The sequence below is a fragment of the Fusarium falciforme genome, chromosome 8 (assembly GCF_026873545.1).
Source record: "Fusarium falciforme chromosome 8, complete sequence".
Lineage (NCBI taxonomy): Eukaryota > Fungi > Ascomycota > Sordariomycetes > Hypocreales > Nectriaceae > Fusarium > Fusarium falciforme.
In genome coordinates, this window is record NC_070551.1 from 1,087,095 (window position 1) to 1,102,526 (window position 15,432).

The 15,432-nt window shown below is 51.6% G+C and overlaps 7 protein-coding genes and 1 pseudogene across 8 annotated transcripts, besides 1 other annotated feature; 4 read left to right on the plus strand and 4 right to left on the minus strand.

The window, feature by feature from the left end:
* Nucleotides 1-247: 247 nt before the first annotated feature.
* On the minus strand, nucleotides 248-3,100 carry NCS54_01016600 (Hypothetical protein; the record flags this gene model as incomplete). Its single annotated transcript, XM_053155485.1, has 6 exons — nucleotides 248-1,519; nucleotides 1,573-2,306; nucleotides 2,361-2,767; nucleotides 2,819-2,873; nucleotides 2,918-3,009; nucleotides 3,069-3,100. 6 exons carry the CDS (start codon nucleotides 3,098-3,100, stop codon nucleotides 248-250), a joined length of 2,592 nt encoding a protein of 863 aa, XP_053011460.1.
* A 377-nt stretch (nucleotides 3,101-3,477) lies between these two features.
* On the plus strand, nucleotides 3,478-4,439 carry NCS54_01016700 (LigB domain-containing protein; the record flags this gene model as incomplete). The annotated part of the gene is made up of 3 exons (XM_053155486.1): nucleotides 3,478-3,481; nucleotides 3,533-3,666; nucleotides 3,711-4,439. The coding sequence occupies 3 exons, from the start codon at nucleotides 3,478-3,480 to the stop codon at nucleotides 4,437-4,439; spliced, it is 867 nt and encodes a 288-aa protein (XP_053011461.1).
* An 845-nt stretch (nucleotides 4,440-5,284) lies between these two features.
* NCS54_01016800 (Hypothetical protein) lies at nucleotides 5,285-6,306 on the minus strand (the record flags this gene model as incomplete). Its single annotated transcript, XM_053155487.1, has 3 exons — nucleotides 5,285-5,296; nucleotides 5,359-5,975; nucleotides 6,027-6,306. The coding sequence occupies 3 exons, from the start codon at nucleotides 6,304-6,306 to the stop codon at nucleotides 5,285-5,287; spliced, it is 909 nt and encodes a 302-aa protein (XP_053011462.1).
* A 1,015-nt stretch (nucleotides 6,307-7,321) lies between these two features.
* On the plus strand, nucleotides 7,322-7,726 carry NCS54_01016900 (Hypothetical protein; the record flags this gene model as incomplete). Its single annotated transcript, XM_053155488.1, has 2 exons — nucleotides 7,322-7,352; nucleotides 7,410-7,726. 2 exons carry the CDS (start codon nucleotides 7,322-7,324, stop codon nucleotides 7,724-7,726), a joined length of 348 nt encoding a protein of 115 aa, XP_053011463.1.
* A 315-nt stretch (nucleotides 7,727-8,041) lies between these two features.
* On the minus strand, nucleotides 8,042-9,911 carry NCS54_01017000 (PepX-C domain-containing protein; the record flags this gene model as incomplete). Its single annotated transcript, XM_053155489.1, has 3 exons — nucleotides 8,042-8,129; nucleotides 8,178-9,671; nucleotides 9,718-9,911. 3 exons carry the CDS (start codon nucleotides 9,909-9,911, stop codon nucleotides 8,042-8,044), a joined length of 1,776 nt encoding a protein of 591 aa, XP_053011464.1.
* Nucleotides 9,912-10,309: 398 nt separating this feature from the next.
* On the plus strand, nucleotides 10,310-12,882 carry NCS54_01017100 (FAD-binding-3 domain-containing protein; the record flags this gene model as incomplete). Its single annotated transcript, XM_053155490.1, has 10 exons — nucleotides 10,310-10,361; nucleotides 10,413-10,468; nucleotides 10,524-10,649; nucleotides 10,701-10,775; nucleotides 10,833-11,030; nucleotides 11,087-11,345; nucleotides 11,400-11,594; nucleotides 11,651-11,665; nucleotides 11,718-11,903; nucleotides 11,951-12,882. The coding sequence occupies 10 exons, from the start codon at nucleotides 10,310-10,312 to the stop codon at nucleotides 12,880-12,882; spliced, it is 2,094 nt and encodes a 697-aa protein (XP_053011465.1).
* Nucleotides 12,883-13,148: 266 nt separating this feature from the next.
* NCS54_01017200 lies at nucleotides 13,149-14,527 on the minus strand (annotated as a pseudogene). Its single transcript has 3 exons — nucleotides 14,137-14,527; nucleotides 13,744-14,088; nucleotides 13,149-13,693 (listed from the first exon to the last, which is right to left on the minus strand).
* Nucleotides 13,149-14,527: a sequence feature.
* A 296-nt stretch (nucleotides 14,528-14,823) lies between these two features.
* NCS54_01017300 (Cupin-2 domain-containing protein) lies at nucleotides 14,824-15,375 on the plus strand (the record flags this gene model as incomplete). The annotated part of the gene is made up of 1 exon (XM_053155491.1): nucleotides 14,824-15,375. The coding sequence occupies one exon, from the start codon at nucleotides 14,824-14,826 to the stop codon at nucleotides 15,373-15,375; it is 552 nt and encodes a 183-aa protein (XP_053011466.1).
* Between the last annotated feature and the right edge of the window lie 57 nt (nucleotides 15,376-15,432).

The window sequence follows — 15,432 nt, forward strand, 5'->3', positions numbered from 1 at the left end:
GCTCTTAAGCGAGACCAGAATCTTTCCCCAGATGTCACCTCATCGAGGGAGTTCCCGCAGATCCCGTTGAGCCCCACGCACACAATGTCACCTTAGCATTAACTGGACATGTGGCTATCTACAGAGAAAGTGAAAACAATGGTCATGGCTCGTATCAAAGGGTGGAATGTATAAAAGAGACAGTCCTGTTTCTCCTGCCGCCTTTGTATTCTAGCCCAACAAATATGGGCACCTATCAGAGTCGACATCAAGCAACAACTTTCCTCTTGGCAGACTTCTCTAGCTCTGCCATTATCTGAACCAACTTCTCTGTGAGATGCGGAACACGCATCCCAGTGAAGTTTTCTCGAACAATGCTCATGATAGTCTCCATGACCTTATCCGGCTGTGATAGTGGCACGCTCACAAACACATCCTCCTCTCCGGGCATTTCTGATCGCCGTCTGATGCATGGCTGCCCCTGTCCAAACCCTCTGAACCGCTGCAGAGCAGTGTTTTCTTCTTCATCCAGGTGCACATTCTGATTTGTGAGTCTCGTCGTTACCTGCGACTGGTCGGAGAGGAGCCCGTAAACCCAAAATGCCAACGCGGCATGATACAGAATTATGACAGGAGGACCTCGTATTGACCCTTTTGGAAGCGACATGACAAGCTGCATAATCTGAGCCGCGTGGCAGATGGTGTGTCTGGCATCCTCGCTCTTGACCCAGTCGCTGATGATGGGGTAGACAGCACGAGCTCGCTCCGGTCCATCCATGCCGGCAAATATCTGAATCTCTTCAAAAGGCATATGGAGGTGAAGCAGACACAGCTTAAGCCGGAGGTTGAGCTCTGAGTCCGCCGAGAGTGGAGGCGCCAGGCTGAGTTCGAGATGACCAAGCAACTTCAGGAGCTCGTCCTTCCTGAGTTCCGTGACGAGGGTATTCCAACGTCGCGGTCGTGATCTCTGAAGAGAGGAGAACTGTAAATACTCCCGGCACATGGTCCAGATACATGAAAGTACCGCCATGCCCGCAGTGTAGATGTCGACCGGGTTTGCTGGATTATTGAGAAGATCAGGATTGTCAATAAGGTCGGCAACAAACACCGGCTTAGCGTGCTCTTGGGCGGCCATGTATGACTTCCACTGCTCAGGGCTCCCTGCCGTCCAGCCCTCTGGACTGCCTGGCAGTGGAAGAAGGACTTCAGCATAAGAGATAAGAGGGTTGACCAGAAGGGCCATGGACACGCCCATGTCGTGAGCAAGCATCCTGAAGGCGAGTCTCTTAAATGACTCATTCTCGACCCAGTTCAACCACTTTTGTCGGAGATCAAAGCCATAGGCATCCCCAACATTGGTATCTGGGTACGCAGTAGGCTTGAACTTTCCATCACGCCTCATCATTGTCAGGATTGGCTGGAAGAAGCTTTCTGCAATCTCAACCTTTCGAGGGAGTCCGCTCCAAATGCCGACCTCGATGGTGATGAGAAATGCCTGCAAGAGCTGAAGGTCTCTTACAAGGGTGTTGTTTTGTTCCCACTGCAGACATGGTTAGTCGGGACGTGTCATCTTACACTAAGAAGAATGCTCACCCTCCTTGAGATTGCCAATCTCAAGCATTCTTGCATCGCCCGGCCAAGCTTAGATAGCGCAGGGTCTGATGTTAAGACAGCCCCGATGGCAGCCATAGCTGCGACAAGCTCTGGTCGCTTCTCATTGGGGTCGAAGGAGGCGGCGTGAATAAATGACCCTGCACGTGTGTGTGGTGAGGTTAAATAGTACTGTAATAGTGTGTCAAGAAGCTCCACTGAAGGGAATGAGGCAACTGCCTTGGACAGGCTATCGGATTGACAACTGTTCACAATCATCATCAAAATCCTGTCACGTGCTGGTCCTCCGAGTTTGGCACATGTAACGCGTGTGTCGGCATCCAGAGAGACTCTAGACTCTGGTGAGGGGTAGTCCAATGTCATGGAGGGAAGGGAGAGGTTGTGATCCTCAGCCCCAGCATGATCTTTCGCGTTGGGGCGGAACCTCCAATGCGAGTTCTGAAAGGCTTCACTGCACATGGCGGCAGGCTGGCCTGGGTCCATATGAGATGTGCGGGGAGTTTGTGTGCCTCGAGGTGTGGACTGGAACGTGTTGCTAACCTCGAAAGGGATGCTGATGTTGTAGGAGTCGAGGAATTGGAGATCCATGTCGTCTAAGCCGTTGTATGTACTGATTTCCATGTCATTGGTGGGGGTGGAGGACCATTGTCCAGATAGAAGGTTGAGATCAGGAAAGTGGAAGAAGAGGGGGTTGTTTTCGATGTTGAGGGAGGGATCTATAGACTGTTAGTCCCATCAAGAACGGTAATTCGGACATTGCAGCGTCCTACCTAATGTCTGGAATAAGTGTTGCGTCGCCTGTGGCGTCAATACATCCAGAGAAGTTTGCCCTCCCATGCTCGGTGATGTAGATGTCTGGTCCATGCTGAGTGGGTTGCTGAGAGATGTCATTGCAGGCGCATCATCCTGCGTAAACATGGACTCGTCTTCCTGGGGGCACGTCTCTGGTGGCGTCATGACCATGTCGACGTCGGTTGAGCCAGGCCACCTGCACTCGAGGCCCTTCTCCTGACAACGGCGACATGGCTTTTCTTCGCTACAGCGAAGATGGTTCGACGCGCATGCTTTGCATGCTTTTGTCACCCTTCCGGGCATGAAACGCGTCTCTCCGACAGAGCCGCCATTACTCTCCCCCGCTTGCGAACCGTGACCCGCAACGTGTCTCTTCAGGAGATCACTGAAGTCAATCGTTAGCCGAGCATTATGGGAGAAGAGCAGTATAACTCACGGTCTTGTGAATGCCTTTGGGCAAACATGGCACTTGTACGGCTTTGTCTGTGTGTCTGAAAAGTCAGCAGTCGCGTCAACCCTTGGGCAAGCGACATACGAGAGCGCACGTGACGAGCCAGGTGATCCAGGCGCTTGTAGCTCTTCTGGCAGGAGCCACACTGGAACATGCCAGACTCGGTAGACATGATGCTATTCACCCGGTGGACGTCGGGAAAACATACGAGAACGGTTCGGGAGGTGGAGAGGACGAAGGAACAGGAGTCAGAATTGGCTGGTCCATGACCGTCTTTATCGCAAATCACCCGGCCATCTCGGATGCGGAGGTGGCGCCTGGGGTGCGGGGAAGCTGGCGAATCGGTTGAGGTTCTTTGGTCAATAGATCTGAAGCTAGATTAAAAGGGAATCGTCGCCACGCTTATTCTCAATAACTAGCCAAAGGTGAAAAGGTCGGGTTGTTGTCGGGAAGCTCTCTCCACATCCCGACGGACCATCGCCACCCCACATGAGCCACCCTATAGCGGCCAGGGGACACGGGAATTCTTAACAAACGCAGCATCTTTGCAGGAATAAGGACGTTTCTGATTAGTTCTCCTTTTGCAAGAATTGAATCTGATCAAAATTGAACTGGTAGTGTGTATCAATTGACCCATTCGCATCATGGGTACGTTATTTCTCTAAAGTTCACTGCACACATTCACTAACCTCCACTTAGCTCAGCTAACACCAGTCCACTTCTTTTCCCATGGGTCGACCATGATGCTGGGGGAGGAATCCGAAGCAGCAGACTACTGGAAGAAAGCTGGCGACCAGGCATTGGCCAACAAGATTAAGGGTGTTGTCATGATGGTAAGAGGATCCATTGCTTCAAGCGACTCTCTAACACGAAGCAGGGAGCCCATTGGGATGCTCTCGGCGATCGAATCGAAGTCGCTACGAACCCTCAGCCTGGAAAATCTCCTGTCGCATACGTCCACCCTTCAAAATACGTCGACTACAAGCTTAACCCCGACCTGGAGACGGCCGAGCGGTGCATCTCGTTGCTTGCGAATGCCGGATTCGATGTCTCCGGAAACCCGACCTTTGAATGGATCCACGATACGTATCTTATCTTAATCCGCATGTTCCCCAACGGCTGTCCGCCCACTACTCTCATCTCCATGAATGGCCGCTTCGACCCCCACTACCACATGAAAGTCGGCCAAGCACTACGATGTTTGAGGAGTGAAGGATACCTCATCATCGGATCCGGTGGAGCTGTACACAACCTTTACCGCAACATCTGGGGTCCCATGGTCAAGTACACAGACAATTTCGGGCAAGAAACGCCTCCGGAACCCTGGGCCTTGGAGTTTCGACAGGCAGTCGAAGATGTGATTAAGAACAACACGGGGCCTCATCTCCGACGCGCAATGACGCGACTGATGAAGCACCCGCTCTACAGAGACGCGCACGCGACAGATGATCACTTCATGGCTGCCGTGTTTGTCGCTGGCGCTGTCGGTGATGAGGAGGATGAGGGAGTGTATGGGGAGCTCAAGGCGGAGACATGGGAGTTGACAAACATGTGCAATAGCCAGTTCACGTTTGGGAGTTGGCCAAGGACAGTTGCAACGGCATAGCTGTTAGGCCGATGAGAGGTTTCATTTACTTTCAAGATATCAGTAGTACGATACGAATGCTTAATTTCCAGCTCTGCCTGCTGATCGTTTGGACTTGCCGGTGATGTGCTCTACCAGCGAGGATCTAGCATAGAGCTCCGACAACATGTTGACGAGATACTAATGTAGATGAAGCGGCCTCGTTAGATGGCGCTTGTCTCGAAAGTGTCTCGATCTTCTCCCCCGAAGCGGACTAGACACACCCGGAGTGGCGCTTTCCGGTCGGTCGGGGAGGATTATGTGCCCGGATCGTGGAGGCAGTGTTGGCGCTAGACAACGGCTGTCGAAGATGCCGCCATATTATCCAGGGAGAGATCGGCGCTGTGAGAGTGTGACCCGAGTTACGGGGTCGATCAAATAGCATCTGCCGATGGAAAACGTGGTCTGGAACATGATGGCCCAGGCAATTGGTCTGGTCGTCAAATCACAAAGAGTGGTTGGTCTTATAGGAATGCAATGGATCGAGGCGATACGATGGAGCCAGGATTCAAGCATTCACAGTTTTAAATGCGAGGTGAGTAGACCTGAGAAAGCATGGGTTGTGAGTGACACATCCATGGCATGCGTTATGTAGGTCTGATGGCAACTTGGCAAGTCAGAATCGTGCTGACGACTGCAGCTTGATAACATTTCAAGTACATTTTATCGCTTGAGTGACATGTAACATGTCAAAAATAATATACATCAAGGTATATGGATAATCCAATGTGAATCACCAGTAAGAGTTCATCCAGGCCATCCTCGTTTACTTGCGTGCCCGGAATCAACAAAGAAGAATAAATAATCATGTCATAATTCATGTACATTTAGCTGGAAATCTGTTCATGTGGCCGCGTTAGCACTCGCTCCTCACATATTTCTGGAAAATTGTGTCAATTACCTCGATGATAGCAGGACCAGCGGCGACGGTGTCATCAGACACAGCATCCTTGCATCCAGTGAGAACGGCGTAGGTCTGGCCGGCAAAGCCCTCAGGAATCTCAATCGAGAAGCCGCCGTCGACAGCCTTGGCTTCGACAAAGGTAGGTCCAGTCACGGCAATGAAAGCAGCGTAGAACTTCTGGCCGTCGGCACCCTTGAGGGTGTACCCAGGGGTCTGAAGAGTAACCATGTCACCAGTCTTGACAGGCATCTTGGTGGAGGGGTCCAGAGCCAGCTTGGGGAAAGCCTTGACGGGAAGGGCAGGGTTCTCCTTGGGGCAGCTTGTGATGAAGCCTGAAGCAAGGGAGTAGACCTCGTTGATGGTCAGGGGGGCGTCAAAGGCCTGGGGGAAGGGCACTTCCTTGAGGTGGCCGCGGATGTATGACGAATGCCTTGCCTCAATAGTCAGGATGGAACCGGCAGCTGTAAGGTAAGTCTTGCTCATAATGTCGGCGGCAGCGCCCAGGTAAGCGGAGACACCGACACCCTCGAGGATGGAGGCTGTACCCAGGAAGCTCTTGACGTCAGTGACGCCAAAGTTGTATGTGCAGGCTGCAACGGGGGTGACACCGGCGGCTGCAGAAAGTCATTAGCAAATAGACAACTTTTGATGGACATCTGAATTACCCTTGAGGCCCTTGGTGAGAAAGTCAACATGCGATGTCTCATCGCTAGAGACCTTCTTGATGTTGTTGTAAAAGGTCGAGTCGTAACCAGCGTCGGCAAAGTCCTTCTCGCTGAACATGGAAAGGCCTTCACGGTAAAAGGTATCCTCAAGATGCTCGAGTGTGAGGGCATAGTTCAGGATGACTCCGTCGTTGATCTCATAAGCACGCTTCTGAATCGCAGGGGCAGCAGAGGCAAAGCCAGCAGCCGCGAGAGCAACGGTAGCAGAGGAGAATAGCATCTTGATAAGATTGATGCGAGGACGAGGGTATTAAGGAATTATGGCAGTTTTGAGGATGGAGGCTTGGGAATGAACGAGCTTGTCTGGTATGAATGACTTCGTTAGTGAGCGAGTGCGACTGGTTTTATTTACAATGAAGCCATTAATATCAGCACCATCTGCCGCGAGAGACGATACTCAACCGCTTTCAATGAAATCCGCAATCTCCCTCCCTGCTTTCAACCGTCGGGCAGTTTCCATCCGTCCCGAGTTCCGTCTCGTCCATCACCTAGCTACCGAATCCAACATGGCTCACGACGAGCAGATCGGGCAGTGCTGCAGCACAAGCCAACTAAGCAAATTAAACCTATCATTGTAAACGGAGCCCGTCCCGTCACCTCACGGAGGACTCTCAAGGTCAAACTTCGACGCTAGGCACGCGCGGGAATCGAACAGAACAGCACAAGATCGGCAGGGACTCTGGGGGATCCGCGCACGGCATCTCACAGTCCCGTCCTCCTCTAGCGTCGAAACTTGTTTGTCCCTCACCCGAATCGGTCGGAGAGTGTGGAGCTATCGAAGCCCGGGATGTCATCTTTCCGGGAGGCTAACGACGTTTTAGCTCGCTCATCTCCAACTGCATGTCTTTGATTCCAAGACATTGCGGGAAAAGTAGCTAGGACCTGCCGGACGTGCGCCACGGTTAGCTTTGGATTGGTATCATAGACTCGGTGTCCGGACGAACTGGTTTTCGGCTGATACAACAATTCTACCTACCAATATCCTTGCTAGGCCAATCTTGAGAACGGCATTTGCATCCGAATTGAGGACTCGTAGCTTGGATAGTCGGCATGCGTGTGAGCACTGATAATCGAATTAGGTAGATGTTGATCTTAAGCCATCTGTCTCCTGCTCCTGATCACTGACTCCCAAGTAATTCATAATATCTCAATCTCCTTTCTCTCTGCTCCTGTCTCAAGCATCGTCATTCGCTCTGTCTTACACTCATTCCACTACACTACGCCGCCTCGAAGCCATGAAGTTCTACGTCGTCGCTGCCCTCGCTCGTAAGAGGATTCCCCTCCTCACGTATACTTCACGACCCTGACTAACGACCCTTCCAGTCCTCTCAGGATCCCAGGCTGCCGAGTCTGTCTCTACTACTGTTACCTGCAGTAGCTGCCCCTCTCACTCTTCGACGCCCGACATGGTGACGCGCTCCGCGCTGCCAACTATATCCTGCACTGAGAAACCTCTGACTATCGTCACCAACGAGTCTTGGTCTTCTTCCATGCCATCTGGTGCCGCAGCACCCACTGGTTCTATGCCTGTCTCGACTCCCTCGCCTGCTGTGCCTGTCAATGGGGCGGGTAGCAATAAGATGGATACTATGGGAGGAGTACTTGCGATTGCGGCCGTTGCAGCTGGCTGCATACTGTGAAGGGCGATTTCTAGATAAGAGGTCGGAAGGTGCACTTCCATGTAATAATTCTGCTTCATAACTGGTGCGTTTTGGCAAGGAGACTTTTGCTTTGGGTTTGGTGCACAGTGGTTCGTCTAGACATATCACAACATATCTTTTGGATAATATTCTATTGAGATTAAACAACCAGGCACTCGGATCTCGCTCGCTGGTGTTAGAGTCAAGACAATAGGTTTATCTCTCCAATACTCCAAGTGTAATTCCCCGTCTGATATCCAACTCCCACCTCATATTTGCCATGCAATGGGTGTGCCAGAATTCCTTGGAAAGTATCTAGCTTGGAATGATAGGCAGCGTGATGTAGTTCTGAAATTGGGGTCCAAAGTGAATATTGTTGAGCCCCTGGAAAGTCTCCGGAGACCTGCTTTCTGTCAGTTCTTTCCCTGTAATTACTTGACGAGAATCTCACCTGTCTGTCGGATCGTCATGCAAAAAGATGCCCGATCCCTGAGTATCTCCTGATGACACCTCAAACACTAGCTTGCCACCCTTTTCAACCACGACATTGGTTGGCCAGACCTCAATGTCCACGGCATAGATCTCACCCTGTATCACAGGCAAGACATCCTTGCTGGTGTAATTTCGGTGGGGAAGCCACTCGCGGTGCTTGTGGTTCTGCTGATCGACCTGCCGCAGCGATGTCCTAAGCCAACCTTTGGTCACGGGCACAGGGTCTCCCGCGGTGCCCGTGTAAAAGACCTCCTGTCCTGATGGGTCTATGTGGCGGATTGTGACGAACAGGTCAATGTCGCTCGGTGTTGGTCCCGTGGGATCTGGAGTAACTGAGACGTTGAGGTGGGCAACAACGTGTCCTGTAATCTCCGTCTCTGACTCAAAAGCTGCTGTCGAGAATTGGAGAAATTCAGGTTTCTCTAGCGTGCCAAGAGCTCTATAAGATAGCTTCTTTCGGTCGCTGTTTGGCCCGTTCCAGGAAAGGCCTAGGTCCGGCGTAAGGAAGAGCTTTGTGTACTGGGTCCGCGCGATTGGCCATTCATTCTCCTCACGGCGAGGATAAACTTTCTCCTTCTCGGCGTCGTTGAAGCCGACGTTTCCCTTGCGCAGAACAAGGCTTACAGGGGGAACCTTGCCCTCTTGGGACCAGCCGACTTGGTCATCGCCTTTGAGAAAGGCATCCAAGAAGCTGAGCTGCACATTGACCTCTTCTTCGTAGTAGAAAGGAAGATCATGACGACCAGTGATCATTCGAAGGTACTTGAACTTTGATCCGGCGTGAGTATAGCCTTCAATGTTTCCTCGAAGGTGAAGTAGAATGCCTCCCCAGTTGCCGACAGACAGCAAGGGCACCTCGATGTCACCCATGTCGTACTCCTTGGACGCGTAGTAAGGTTCATCTCGGAAGCGATTCTCCAGGTTGTCCTTGGTCTGGTCTTGCCGGTTTGCCTCGAGTTCCTCTTCGGGTAGATCGCCCTCAATCGTGTCAGGACCCCAGTTTCGCGAGCTTCGACCTGGACGTCCATACTGATTCGTGATAACCTGTCGATTCCACCAAAACTTGATAAAGCCATTGGAAAGGATTCCTCCGTGACGGCATCTGTCCCGGTAGTAGTCTGACATTCCCTCCCAGGGCACAATAGCGCTCAGACCTTTGGGCTTACGGGCAGCTACTCGCCATTGGCTTCCGGCGTAGTAGCTAATACCCAAGAGGCCAACCTTGCCCGAGGACCATGACTGCTCTGCGGCCCATTCGACCACGTCAAAAAACGCCTCGCTCGTGCCCCTAGACATGGTGTCAAGGAGACCAGGGGACTGCCCGAGACCCCTCTCATCTGCCCGAACAACGGCATACCCATGCGTCGTCCAGAAACCTGGATCTGGGGTTTCCCATGCTGAATGATCAGACTTGTGCTGAGGGTTGACCTCTGAAAAAGACTTGGGATGGAAACTTTGACGTGTTAGGGGTAAGTAGAACAGTTTGGAGGAGAGCTTACTCTTTGTAGTGAATGTCTTTTCCATATGGACCGTAGGTGACCAGAACAGGCACCCGATCAGAACCCTTAGGACGATAGACGTTGCATCGGACTAAACCAGACCCGGATTTGAGGGTAACTGTGGCGTTTTGCTCAAAGATGTAGGGAAAGGATGTATCATCCACGGTGTGGATGTCCTTGATCTGATTAGGCATTGTGGCGAATGAGCACAAGTATGAGCAGGGGGTGATTGACAGCGGATAAAAGGCTCGGTGTTGATAATTCCTCCAAATTCGTTTACGCCCTGCTTCTTTTGAATACTCAAAACGTCATGATGCAAGACAAGCCGAGTATTGAGCCATGTGGGGGGTTCCGATCCGTGGTTACGTGGGGCCGACTCCCGAGCCCCCCCCCTCCCCCTCTGCCCCGGATTTCATATCGGGAATCTGCCGGGAATGCGCAAGTTTGATACAGCTGGGATGGGCTGACCAGGTCATGGGGTATTCAGCCGACGGCTACTCAACTTCATGCCGAGTGAGGAGTACTTGTGGGAGTGTTACCCAGTCATCTGTTGGCTGTAGCAACTGCGACCTCGAAGATCACGCAAGAAACCATGACCGGCACCTCAGAAGCAGCCCCCTTGAAGATTCTAGTGGTTGGAGCAGGTGAAAATCGCATCAATCATGTCCCACGTTGACATAGCTAACACTACCTAGGCATTGGAGGGTTGACTGCAGCTTTGGGCCTCCGTCAACAGGGCCATGAAGTGACGGTGAGTCCCACTTCTTGCTGATTGAAAGGTCGTTTGGAAAGCTGACATCTTGTAGTTGTTTGAACGTTCCCACTTAGCCAAGGAAACTGGAGCAGCTATTCATCTCGCCCCGAACTGTCATGGCATCCTCAGGAGGTTCGGGGTTTTCCCCGAAACCTTTGGAGCAAATCCAGTCAATGGAGTGAGTAATGTCACACCGTGAAGCCGAAGCATAGCCGCTGATGGCGTGTAGGTAACGGAATATGATGCTGCTGGAAAACTCAAATTTGACAATGACCTGTCAAAGGCGCTTCGCATTTGGCAGCATGTAAGGGCCCAGTCAAATCTTTCCTCGTTGACGAGTTGGTACTAATGGATTATGCAGCCCTGGGTGCTGTCTCATCGTGTTCAGCTACATGAAGACCTAAAGAAGCTTGCTGTATCCTTTGAAGGCGTAGGCACACCGGCTGTCCTTCAAACATCAAGTCAGGTTGTGGATGTTGATCCATCGACTGCCACAGTCAAGCTTGCCGACGGAACGTCAATCTCTGGTGACCTAGTCTTAGGTGCAGATGGCGTCAGCGTAAGATTATCTCACGTAAATCCCATCTGTTGACCATGTATTCTGACAACTTACAGTCAATCACACGACAAATTGTTGTTGGACCAGGTGTCAAGCCCTATGGATCAGGAAAGAGCGCTTTCAGGTTCATGATTCCCTGCGAAAAGATCGGAAAGAACCCGATCACCAAGGAATTTCTAGATCGACAGGGCTATCTGACAATGTGGATGGGTGACGACAGGAGACTGATCATGTATCCTTGCTCCAACAACACCGTGATGAATTTAGTGGGCATCCACCCGAGCGAAATTTCTGCTGCTGCCTCCAAAGGAGATGGTAAGACTTGCCAAATATTGTGTTGAGAACCTAGATGGCTGATTCAGGACACAGGCTGGGGCCAAGGGGGAAGCAAGGAACTACTCCTCGATGTGTACAAGGGCTTTGAACAAAGGGTTCGATCCCTTTTGGAGTTGGTTGATAGCAGCGAGCTCAAGGTCTGGACCCTTCTTGACATGGAGCGCATTCCGACTTGGCACAAGGAGCGACTAGTCCTGCTAGGAGATGCCGCACATCCGTTTTTACCTCGTGAGTCTCTGACGATGGCATGATAAGAAGACGCCTTACTAACATGTGTCGCTTAGATCAAGGACAAGGAGGTATTATAAAGGCGCCAAATGTCTTGGAGCTATTGATTGCTGACAATAATAGGTGGCATTGCTATTGAAGACGCGGCATCTTTGTGCGCACTGCTCCCACGAGGCACCCGTAGGGACGATATTGCAGATCGCCTTGCTCTTTATGAGAAACTTCGTGACTACAGGGCTCACAAGGTTCAAGAGTTTACTCGACAGGCCGGCATGGATCTCAATGATGAGAACCGCGGCGACTTCAACAGTGAGATACCCATCTGGATTATTCATCAGGATACTAATGGCTTGCAGTCATGGAGTTCATGGGCTACAATTTTGGCCATGACGAGTGGCACAACTCGACACGGGCACTGAAGGAGCTCCTGTGGTCTCGAAATGGCGGTGTTTACTGGCGGTCCCCTGTTTCCTTTGGGCCCATGCCCAGTCCACGCCAGGATCACTATGGGCGTCCAATCCCCACTCAAGATTCGCGATTCACGACCTACAAACTTCGGTTTAAGACTTCTGCCACGCATCTCAAGACCCTCCTACCGACACCTGCATTCAGCTTCTACCAACCGGGAACCATTGCCGAAGCCAGCTTTCAATGTACCGAGCTCAAGGATCTCAAGTGGCTTGGTGGAGGTGGCTACAATTTCTTTGGCCTCTGGATCCACGGTGTACAGTATGAGAAGAAGGATGGGAGCAAGCTCCGCGGTTCGTTCCTTGCAGTCCTTCTCGAGTCTCTGACCGACCCCATCGTTACTGGCCGAGAGGAATTGGGCATGCCAAAGATCTACTGCGACATTGATGTTGAGAAGCAAGATTCCACTACCAGCATCCGATGCAGCTGGAGAGGCGCAACCTTTGTCGAGATGGCCTTGGATGGTCTCGGGAAAGAGGCAAACGTATTGACCAACGGAGCAATCGGCAATCCCCCTCCCCCAGAAGAAGGACTCTTGGTCTACAGATACGTGCCGGCCGTTGGAAATCCCGGAGTCGCAGATGCAGCTTACCCAGTATTTCTCCAGAATGGGCTGGCGAACAACCCGCCAGAGGTTGACAAGGTGACTGTTGGTAGTGGAGGGCGGCTCGCCTTTACGGAAGGAAACTGGGAGAATCTGCCAACTCTTCACCATATTGCCGCTGGATTCTCGGAGATACCGGTTTATGACATTGTTGAGAGCAAGGTGGAGGAGGGACACGGTGTTGATGATCTCGCGCATGCAAGGCGGGTTGAGTAGATTCATGTTCGTAAAGGTTGCGATTGTTAGATTCTAAGCTAGATGCAATTGACTCAACAACATCTCTCCTCGATAGAAGACATTTCGAACTCCAGCTTCCCAGTAGACGCTGGCTTATAGTAGTGGGGTCGGAAAACTGTTCTCACCTGTTAGTCCTGCACAAGTACCTCCGTGAACAAGCCCCCCCAGGAACTAGTTGCACTTGCTATTGAAACATATTGGGGAGAAGCTTGTTTTGGTTTATACCAAACTATCTATGCGGCAACCTAGAGCGAGCGGCTTGGTATTAATCGGCCGATACATTCACCAAATCCAACCCCTGAGGAAGCCTCTCCTGCTACCGCGCTAATCCTCACAACGTCTCCATCTTCGAGATATGTACGCTGTGACCCATCACTTAGGACTACAGGCTTCGTACCACCTTCAGTCGTCTCAAGCAAGCAGCCACGACTCCCATCAATGGAGCCGCTGACTGTGCCTGTTGCCAAGATGTCGCCGGTCCGGAGCGCGCTACCAGAGCTCACGGCATGTGCGAGAATCTGAGGCGGACTCCAGTACAGGGAGTCCACAGGACAGACACCAATCTTTGTGGCGGTCGATCCGGTGAGGATCTCGACTTCCATTGTGATGGAGTAAGTTGAAGGCTTAGAGTTTCGGAGATACGAAGGCAGCGAATCCTGCTGAAGACAACTGCCGGTTTTGAAACGTTCCAAGGCTTCGAGTGTGATTACCCATGGAGATATAGAAGTTCCGAGACTCTTTCCATTGAATGGTCCCAGAGGATTCATTTCAAACCCTTGGATATCACGGGCTATGAATCCTGTCAGTCTCCATCACCGCAGCATAAGACGACTTACTCACAACTCCAATCATTGAGGATAGCAAAACCAAAAATGTGCTCCTCAGCATCCTCAGCGTTAAGTCTCTGCCTCATAGGCAGCGGCTTTCCGATGATCGCCGCCAGCTCGACTTCGTAGTCGACCTGCTTCGAAGGCCCATAAATGATGGCCTTCTCGCTGAGGGGATCCATGACAGACTTGTCCCGGAACTGTCCCATAGGACGCTCAATGTCGGTCCCAGAAACCACGATGGAACTCGTGCGCCCTTGGTACCCAATAGGAAACTTGAAGAATGAAGGGGGCGGATTCGTGCTGCCAACGACTATGCGCCCTGCATTTGTTACGTGTTCAAGAGAGCAGGAGAAGTCTGAACAGTTAGTAATAGTATCACGGTGTTTTCTGGGAGACCAAGTACCTGAAAAGTCCTTTATTTCGACAGGCAGATGCATTTTAACCGAGGATACATCCTCTTGTGCCGCAGAGGGGAACCCTCCTATGCCATCTTGACGGAACACGTCTTGGATTGTCTGGCGAACCTCCACTGACTTGGATCTCGGGAGCGCAGCAAATTCGTTTAGTGTGCCTTGCTTAAAGACCCCTTTTGGAAGATTACCAAAGAGTCCATTGTCCTGTAGGTCGGCGAGGAATAGCACAGTGTTCCCTAGCCTGGTAACAGCTTGAGGGTCCTGATGCTTGGCAGAAGAGGCGATGCCAAATGGGATGTTCTCATCTGAGAAATGGTGTGAAAAATCCATCGTTTCTGGTATCTGGTATCTCAAAGGTAGGTAGTCGCAACTGTACAGGGCACTGGGGCAAGTAAAGTGTCACTATTCATAAAACGCAACCTGCCATCATGAGGTATTCCTAACATCCTATTTCCGGCTCGGAAGTCGGCCCCGGAGATGTTTGTCGGGGCGCGAAGACAGGGAGTGAGGCCAGGGTCGGGGGCGTCTCTCCACATCCCGATCGGCAGCCAGGGGCGGCAGGGGACAGCGCTGTAAGAACCACGACACTATAGAACACCCCATTCTTCAGCGTACAGCTTGGATATGCACCAAGAACCACTTACCGAATTACTTCCTGTAATACAATCAATTTCAACATGGCACTTCAAGGAAACCTCAGCCACCCCAAACGCTACATCACCTCCCACAACAGCGACGGAAAGGCGATCATTGATTCGTCCGTCCCCGAGGAAGCACCCTTCTATGAGCTCCCAGACAAGGTCGCTTCATTCGCCTCATGTTATGTCACCCGAGAATTCCCTGTGCAACTTGACCAAGGGGCGGATCTGAAGTCCTACCAGGACTTCCTCAGTAGTCCTCCAGGGCTGACAGTTTCGACGGGCACTGTCCTACGCTACGTCGACATGAGCCCTGGAACCACTTCTCCTATGCACCGCACCGTGAGCCTCGATTATGGGGTTGTTCTGGAGGGAGAGGTTGAGCTCATTCTGGACTCTGGAGAGACTAGATTGCTGAAGAGGGGTGATATTTGCGTGCAGCGAGGTACTATGCACGCGTGGAGGAATACTAGCGACAAAGGCTGGGCTAGAATGCTCTACGTTCTGCAGCCATCGACACCAATTACTGTGGAGGGAAAGCAACTTGGTGAGGATTATGGTACCATGCAGGGGGTCAAGGCATCAAAATGATCGAGTTGTAAAATAGTATGATCACATTTGTCTACAGTTTAGCATTCGAAAAAATGA